Source organism: Rhagoletis zephyria, unplaced genomic scaffold (genome assembly GCF_001687245.7).
Source record: "Rhagoletis zephyria isolate East Lansing unplaced genomic scaffold, Rhagoletis_zephyria_1.1 Rzeph_scaffold_16282, whole genome shotgun sequence".
Classification (NCBI taxonomy): domain Eukaryota; kingdom Metazoa; phylum Arthropoda; class Insecta; order Diptera; family Tephritidae; genus Rhagoletis; species Rhagoletis zephyria.
The window spans coordinates 1-9,100 of NW_016173347.1; the positions used below are offsets into that span (position 1 = coordinate 1).

General features: G+C 36.6%; 2 protein-coding genes across 2 annotated transcripts; both read left to right on the forward strand.

Annotated features, from left to right (window-relative positions):
* The first annotated feature begins 2 nt into the window (after nt 1-2).
* On the forward strand, nt 3-526 carry LOC108379396 (glucose dehydrogenase [FAD, quinone]-like). The gene has a single exon (XM_017635739.1). The coding sequence runs from the start codon at nt 3-5 to the stop codon at nt 348-350; it is 348 nt and encodes a 115-aa protein (XP_017491228.1). The 3' UTR covers nt 351-526.
* Nucleotides 527-3,252: 2,726 nt separating this feature from the next.
* Nucleotides 3,253-5,089, forward strand: LOC108379397 (glucose dehydrogenase [FAD, quinone]-like). The gene is made up of 2 exons (XM_017635740.1): nt 3,253-3,593; nt 3,647-5,089. The coding sequence occupies exons 1-2, from the start codon at nt 3,300-3,302 to the stop codon at nt 5,087-5,089; spliced, it is 1,737 nt and encodes a 578-aa protein (XP_017491229.1). The 5' UTR covers nt 3,253-3,299.
* Nucleotides 5,090-9,100: the final 4,011 nt, after the last annotated feature.

Sequence of the window (9,100 nt, forward strand, 5' to 3'; positions counted from 1 at the left end):
CCATGCGGGAACTAAATGCAACCCTTTTGCGTATACCACTCGAGGAGTGTGATGAGTACGAGTACCGCTCGGAAGCCTACTGGCGGTGCTACGTTAAATACTTCGGAGAGGCGGGTTATCACCCGACCGGCACGGTGAAAATGGGCCCCAGTAGCGATCGGGGAGCATGCGTGGATCCACGCTTACGACTTTATGGTGTGCAGAACTTGCGAGTTGCCGATGCCAGCATAATGCCCGATGTGCCACGAGGAAATACGAATGCACCGACGATTATGATTGGCGAAAGAGGGGCGGACTTTATAAAACAGGATTGGAAAGAGGATGACCAAGGGGCGAATGAGTCAAAGTGACGTAGTTTAAATGCATTATAAGTCGAACACTTTCTTTTACAATCACGTTTTTTTTTAACTAATCCTCCTCCGAAAATAAATGCATAAATTTCTTTTCATTGGAGTCTTTTTCTGCAATGCTGCGTCAATCTGGTCAACTGGAACCAGTCGAGGCCGCTCGAAGAAGTTAAACTGCGTTCGCGGTAGGCCAGGGTATGCCTTATGAGCAGGACCGAAAATTTTAAGCTTTTTGCTGTTATCAAGCAACGTAAAAGATAATAGTTGAGCAATAACGTAAAAAATAAACCTTGGGTTACAACTTTTATTGGCGAAATAAAAATATGTTTCATCTAATAACTCTTATGAAACAACGTTTTCGTTGATTTACAGAATTCCGCCAACGTTTTCAATTTGTAAATTCGAGATAACAGTTATTTTTAGTCTCTGCTTCTAACAGCTTGATGAGAAGTAGAAGGCAATAAAAGTTCTTGCGCCGTTTCGGGTATTTTGAAATAGAGTCCGACCGATTAATCGGCATCGGCATCGGCATCGGCATCGGCTGCTTTTGGCCGATTTTTGACCGATTATTTTTACTTTTTCCGCAATTTTGACAAATGTACATCAAAATTTGAAACTGTTTGATCAGATTTTTATAATTTTTTTGAGTACGCAGCTTTTTAAATTTTAGTATAATAGAGTGCAAGTTTGAAATAGCTAGGTAAGTGTTGATTTTTGACAATTGTTTGTTCACGCCTTTTCTTCCAAACAAAGCATGTTCGAAATTTTTTTTGTGTGGAGAAAATCCGCAACACCTTCCACAAAAAAATCTCCAAAAATCAACAAAAAGTCCTAGTTACTTAAAATTTGCACTTCATTAAAATAAAATTGAATCGGTAACCAAACTGCATACTCAGAATGTTTAAAGAGAAAGTTTGAAATTTTTACCAATATGGTTTTTGTTAGATATCGAGCTACAATTTCATAAACAAATAAGAAACATTAAATAAACGAAAGAGAAATAGCCACAGAATGCTAAAATATCGTTACTGTAAGTAATGTTACGATTATCCTTGAATTAATCGCTGAATTCCTAAATCCTTCGAATTCTTTTCACTAAATTGCTAAATTGTTTACGGTACAAAAATACTTTTGTCATTAAAAATCTACACTCAAAAAGTGTATGTAAAACTACTACTGAAAAGTATTTATTTTTCAACCAGAATTTATGTAAGTATACGGACAAAATGTTTAAGATTTGATTTTGAACATGAAATGTTTAGAATTGCAAAAATTTTTAATGTAAAAAAATATCTTTTTGCCAGTAATAATCATTAAGTGCTCCTATTAACTCAATTTTAAACACTTTGTGTGTAATTTTTTTCTACATGACAAATTTAGTATGTAAAAGTAAACAGACAACGTTTAATTTTGCACGAATTAGGAAAGGAACTGGCTACCTCTTTTTATATGCGTAAATGTAAACAAACATTTTTTAGAGCAAATTTTAAACATTTTATGTTTAAACTGTAAAATTGTGAACAATAAATGTTTAGAACTCAGCAAACTAATTTGAAATTTGTTCTACGCCACACATATGATAAGTAAAAGTAAACGGACAGTGTTGAATTTAATTAACACGGTATGTAAATTTGCATTCATGAAGAGAGGAAACTGGTTACCTATCTTAATATGCGCAAATTTAAGCAAATTTAAGCAAATTTTTTTTAGAGTGTACGGTTACTGTTTATTAACAAATTGTATTCAATACAACACCTTTATAGTCAGCAGAAGCTGTATATTTTTACTACTATGAGTACAACTAAGAAATGTGATTTCGAACGAACTATTTTCTTAACATTGAATAAGAAAAAGACTATGAAACAAAGTATTGCGATGATATGTATGCATAGGCGATATACTGCTTTTAATACATATTTATTTATGTACATAAATAAGTGAATAGATTCTTGAAAGATTATTTGTTTTGTAATGTTATATTTTTATGTTTTTCTTTTGTTATTATAAAAGTTTATCAAAAACATTCGTTCTTGAATGAATTCATATTCAGGTAGTTTATTTTAAGGAATCGGCATCGGCCGATTTTAACCCCAAGACCGATTAATCGGCATCGGCATCGACCACGTAAACATCAACAGCTGTCTAAGCAGTTGCCGACTGTCATCATTTTTTTCGAAATGTTCCCCTCATTTTATTACAAACCGAACACCAAAAAATACTTTGTAAAAAGCGAAAGTGAAATTGGTCCCATAGTGCCATGGTAGAGTATTGTAAAAAGCTATTCTTTAAACAATGCCGATATACTTACACCCAAATTCATAATAAAATAAAAAAGACTTCAACTGTTTTATAAATCGAAAATTTGTATGAAAATGTCACTTCATAGAGCTCTTTAATACCTTGTTTATACCTAGGAAAAAACCGATTTGATTCAGCACATATTATTTCGATAAAACCGTTTTGAAAAGTAAACAAATTCTGTTAGTTTTATTCGACATTTATTTAATAATAAATTTGCGCCGTGTAACGAAATGGAGGCGAGAAGTAATACAAATTTATTATAATAATAATTCCATTTAAAAACGCGCTGCATAAAGAAAAAAAAGCCAATTTTGATTTCGCGTAAAATGAACTACTCGTTTATACGGGTTTTCTAACCCTTGTGAGGAATAAAAAACCGATTTGAAAACCAATTCGAGTCAATACACTTTGCAGTTCCAACGTGTATTCGAATTTTTTTTATGCATACATATGTTTTGAACCACACCGAACTGAGTCGCAGTGCTTTATGTGTCGGTATAAACAAGGTATAAATCCACTTTATTTTTATGAATAAAGCCATTACAATGCAGTAAAGAAATCAGTAATCGGGTCGCAGCTGCTGTTTAAATGCCTTCATGGGCTTAAACATGAAACGTTCCCGACTTTGTAAGTATTATAAACAAAACCGTCATGACGAACACTTCGATACAGCTGCCATGCGCGGCACAGAGTGTCGGCGCAGTCAATAGTCTAGTTACCACACTGGTCCAAACGATATTAACAGCAAACTGCGCTATTTCTGCAAAGTCCGACTGGCCTCTGGACTACGGCGATGGTGCACTGAAGGATGGTATCGGGAAATACGATTTCATAGTTATAGGTGCTGGCTCGGCAGGCTCGGTTGTAGCCAGTCGTTTGAGCGAGAATGTCAAGTGGAAAGTGCTGGTGTTGGAGGCGGGCGATGACCCACCACAGGAGTCAGAGGTGCTGCAAGTTTCATATTTCACTTATCTTAACTACATCTAAACTTTTTTCAGATTCCCGGCTTGCAGGGTCATTTGCAGCGCACTCGTTACTCTTGGGATTACTACGCGGACCCACAACCACACATTTGTCAAGGGTTTAGGCGCCGATTGTGCTACAACCCGCGCGGTAAGCTCATAGGCGGCACAGGCGCAATAAATGGTCTGGTATACGTGAAGGGGCATCGCCAGGATTTCGACGACTGGCTGGCAGCGGGCAATACACAGTGGGGCTGGGCTGATGTGAAGCGATTTTATGAGCGCGCTGTGCGCCCTGTGGGCAATACCACGCATCCCATGGGCTATGTGGTAATCGACGCAAATAAAGATGTAGGCAATGTGCTGCTGAACAACGCCATTTTCAATGCTACTGCAGAATTGGGCGTGCCCTCCAAGTCGGAGTTCGAGGACGGCGTAGAAATAGGCACTGCATTCGAGCCAATGATTACTAGCAATGGTAGACGCATNCGCGAACGTTATGAGTTGAGTGCTGAGGTGCGCAAGGAGGTGGTGCTCTCGGCAGGCACCATAGATTCGCCCAAGTTGCTGATGTTATCGGGCGTGGGACCGCGCAAGCATCTTGAAAAGCTGGACATACCGGTGGTGCACGACCTGCCAGTTGGTTCAAATCTACGCGATCACATAGCCCTAAGGGTTCAGTTTAAATTGGAAAACACATCTTTCGACGCGTTTGAGCAGACGAGGCACATCGATTTATTATACCAATTCCTGACTCGCAACAACAGTCAGTTTGGTAACGGATCCAATAGTATCACCACCTTCGTAAACACCAAAGGTGATAGCGATTTACCAGATATGCAATATCACTACACACTACACCAACAAGGCGATGTTGAGTCCATCAGAGTCAATTTTGCAGGACGTGGCGAGAAGTACACAGCGCGCTTAATTCGGCAATTAAGGAACACACATTTGATCACCTTTTTATTGTTGTCGACCAAGCCTCGCTCCGTAGGCAAAATACGTCTGCGCAGTTCCGATTACCTTGATCATCCACGCATCTTTTCGAATTATTTTAGTGATCCCGAAGACTTGGCGACTATGTTGCGCGGTATACGCTTCATCGAACGCTTAGAGCGCACAAAGGCTATGCGGGAACTAAATGCAACCCTGTTGCGTATACCACTCGGGGAGTGCGATAAGTACAAGTACCGTTCGGAAGCCTACTGGCGTTGCTACGTTAAATACTTCGGAGAGGCGGGTTATCACCAGACCGGCACGGTAAAAATGGGCCCCAGTAGCGATCAGGGAGCATGTGTGGATCCACGCTTACGACTTTATGGTGTGGATAACTTACGAGTGGCCGATGCCAGCATAATGCCCGATGTGCCACACGGAAATACGAACGCACCGACGATTATGATTGGCGAAAGAGGGGCGGACTTTATAAAACAGGATTGGAAAGAGGATGGCCAAGGGGCGAATGAGTCAAAGTGACGTAGTTTAAATGCATTATAAGTCGAACACTTTCTTTTACAATCACTTTTTTTTTAACTAATCCTCCTCCGAAAATAAATGCATAAATTTCTTTTCATTGGGGCCTTTCTCTGCACTGCTGCGTCAATCTAGTCAACTGAAACTAGTACAGGGCTTTGGGGGAAGTTAACCACCGTTCTCTGTAGGCTAGGGTATGCCTTATGAGCAAGAAAGATTTCCGCTAAGAAGCTACTGCTGAAATCACCCCTTTGGGAATGGAAGCACAAGTCACGACATTTTTTCACCACAGGGAAAATATTCAGGAAACCACATAGAACGAATTGACCCAGCTTCGAACAGGTGGACCATAAACGCGATATACTTGCAGATGATTACTATCTAAATGAACTTTTGCTTTACAATCGCTACAGGTTCAAAGAAAAAGTTAGGATCGAGCGAAGTTTTGATCTTACATCTGCACATTTTTTGTAGGCAAGGATCCCTTCTGAAATAATTAGCGCTAAAGGAACGACATTTACGGAGCCTTAAGGCCCACGAAAAACTATAGTAAGGTCCCTACGACTTCACTGTCCTCACTCACTTTCATTTCCTTAGAGCAGGTCAATTCCTCACAATTCCTGAACCAGACCAGCAATGCTTATTCCTCACAAATCGTTGGGAACGAATAAAGGTTCTCCATCGTGAATTCAGTCGCTGATGCATGTAGGTTTATCTCAAAGCTTAACGCTGAGTGTACTTTTTATGGAGATCCTCCTATGCACGAAAAAAATACTGAAAGTCCATTCTGCCTTCGCAGCGGATTTTCTAATAAAAATTAAAATTTTTTGAATTGAGCCGCTCTCCGAAATCGAGTATGTTTTCGTGAAGCAAAATAATTTTTTGGGGAATTTAAATCTACGATATTTACTTTACGGACACGGTCTACTCCCAGCCATGTTTTAAGACCCTGAACTTTTTAGAAGCCTTTTGCAGCTCAAGGAAATACCTTTAATATTTAATTAACAAATTCGATATATTTTTTTCATACGCGAAAATTTACTTATAATCTATACATATAATAAAATTGTAACAGGTCGATGTCTGTACATTATAGATATTAAAGAAAAATTAATGTGGAGGGTCTTTTTTAGAGCACCAGAACCCAAATCAACCATTTTCAGAATTTTTGTCTGTCTGTCTGTCTGTCTGTCTGTCTGTCTGTCTGTCTGTCTGTCTGTCTGTATGTTTGTTCGCGCATCACTCGAAAACGAATGCATGGATTTGAATGCAGTTTTCACCGATGTATTGCTAGAGGTCTAAATTAAAATTTAGGAAGAAAAAAAATTAGAGAGTTGCCACCTGTTTGAAAATTGGAGTTTAAGTAAATTGATAAGAAAAAATGAATATTGCAATATGGGCGTCAAAAGAAAGAGAATGAAGAAGGCTTACAGCCAGAAATATTTTTTTAGAGTTGCCACCTGTTTGAAATTTTACATTTAATTTAATTTATAAGATAAATTGAATATTGCAATATGGGGATCAAACTGAAAGGGTTTAGGAAATTATACTGCCGAAAATATTTTTAAGGAGGGCTGCCACCTGTTTGAAAATTTTTATTGAATTAAATGATAAAATAAATGAAATCTAAATCTACATCTAGATATCTATATCTATACATATAATAAAATTGTAACAGGTCGATGTCTGTACATTATAGATATTAAAGAAAAATTAATGTGTGGGGTCTTTATTAGAGCAACAGAGGCCAAATCAACCAATTTTAGAATTTTTGTCTGTCTGTCTGTCTGTACGTTTGTTCGCGCATCACTCGAAAACGAATGGATGGATTTCAATGCAGTTTTCACCGATGTATTGCGAGAGGTCTAACTTAAAATATAGGAAGAAAAAAATTAGATAGCTGCGACCTTTTTGAAAATTGGAGTTTAAGTAAATTGATAAGAAAAAATGAATATTGCAATATGGGCGTCAAAAGAAAGAGGCTGAAGAAGGCTTACAGCCAAAACTACTTTTTTAGAGTTGCCACCTGTTTGAAAATGTACATTTAATTTAATTTATAAGATAAATTAAATATTGCAATATGGGGATCAAACTGAAAGGGGTTAGGAAATTATATTGCCGAAAATATTTTTAGGGATGGCTGCCACCTGTTTGAAAAATTTTATTGTATTAAATTGATAAAATAAATGAAATCTATATCTACATCTATACATATAATAAAATTGTAACAGGTCGATGTCTGTACCTTATAGATATTAAAGAAAAATTAATATGGTGGGTTTTTATTTAAGCTACAGAAGCCAAATAAACAATTTTTAGAATTTTTGAATCCCTGTCTGTCTGTATATTTGTACGCACATCAGTCGAAAACATGGAATTGAATGCAGTTTTCACCGTTGTATCGCTAGAGATTTAGCTTCCAATATAGAAGAAGAAATTAGAGAGTTGCCACCTGTGTTTAAAATTTCAGTTTAGGTCAATTGATACGGTAAAGTGAATACTGCAATATGGCTGTCAAAAGAAAGAAATTTACAAAGGCTTACAGCTGAATATGTTTTTGGGGAAGGTTGCCACCTATTTGAAAACTTTAATTTAATTTAATTGATAGCGTAAATTAAATATTGCTATATTGGCATCAAACTAAAGAGGCTAGGAAATTTTAATGCTAAAATATTTTTAGGGGATTTGCCATCTGATTGAAAAATTGTATTCATTAAAATTTGTAAAATAAATGAAATATTCTTGAAGCGGGTTTGAAAACTTTAATTCAGTTAAATTTATAATATAAACTAAGTGTTGCCATATGGGAATCAAACGAGAGTATTTGAGAATATGTTAAAGAAAAATTAATAGGGTTTATTAGATCAACAGAAGCCAAATATAAAATTTTGGTATGTTTGTCTGTATGTTTGTAAGCGCATCACGCAAAAGCTAATGTATGGAGTTAAATGCAGTTTTCACCGATGTACATATTGCCTGAGCTTTAATTGAAAATATAGAATCAATTTTTTTTTTGTTTTAGTTTATCGTCGATCATTATTCCTAGGTATTTGAACGTATTAACTTTTTCCAATGTGTCGTAGTTTATATTTAGAGTTAGCAACGGACCGTTCTCAAAATTTCGCCTTGATATAACCACAAACTTTGTTTTTTCTGTGTGGAAGGTTTTTCGCTAAAAAAAATTAAAACTTTTCGTTGTTGCTGCCAAAAAATTAAGAAATCTGAGACGTCACGTTTAACAATTTCATACAGTTCTCTTTACAATGTATTTCACTAAACTACTAAACGGCTGCACCGACTTGGTTCATATTTGGCAACACCTTGAAAATAAATATTCTGACCAAAAATTTACTCGGTATGTAGCTCGAGATATTCCTAAAATTCTTATACAGACTGAAACGTAAAAAACCAATATATCTCTAAAACCAATTACGCTGGGAAACTGAACTTAGCACTGGTGCATATATTGCAAATGCATTGGAAAAGGAGCGTGGCTCCTTCCTTCCATACAAACTGAACTTCCCATATAGCTTATCTCTGGAACTACTTACGCTAACGTCCTGAAATTCTACACAGCTACATTTTTTATCAATACCGTACTTATGGCGAAAAGTGGTAATTATTGGAAAGACTGCATCGATATACATTTACGTAAACGCACAAGTATCACTCGATTGGGAACCATTTTCTCCTAGATTTCTAAATCCCATTGAAATATTGTAACTTTGTTTTTAGTTTTTAGTAAAAGGTAAAATTTATGTGAAAATTTTGAAGAATTTTTTTAAATTTTGCACAAAGAATGGAGCTTTGATTTTTCGGGTTTCGTTATAGACTGCCCTATATCTACATACCTATTTGCATTAAATGATAGCCGTTTTCGTTGTTCGGAATAAACTCAAAAACCACTGAATAGAGTTCCGTCAGATTGTCGGAGGTTATCTGACATACATATATTACATGCTACTAGAAAACTCGCTAGGTGGTGCTGGAGTAGAGTTATTTATAAAAATCGTA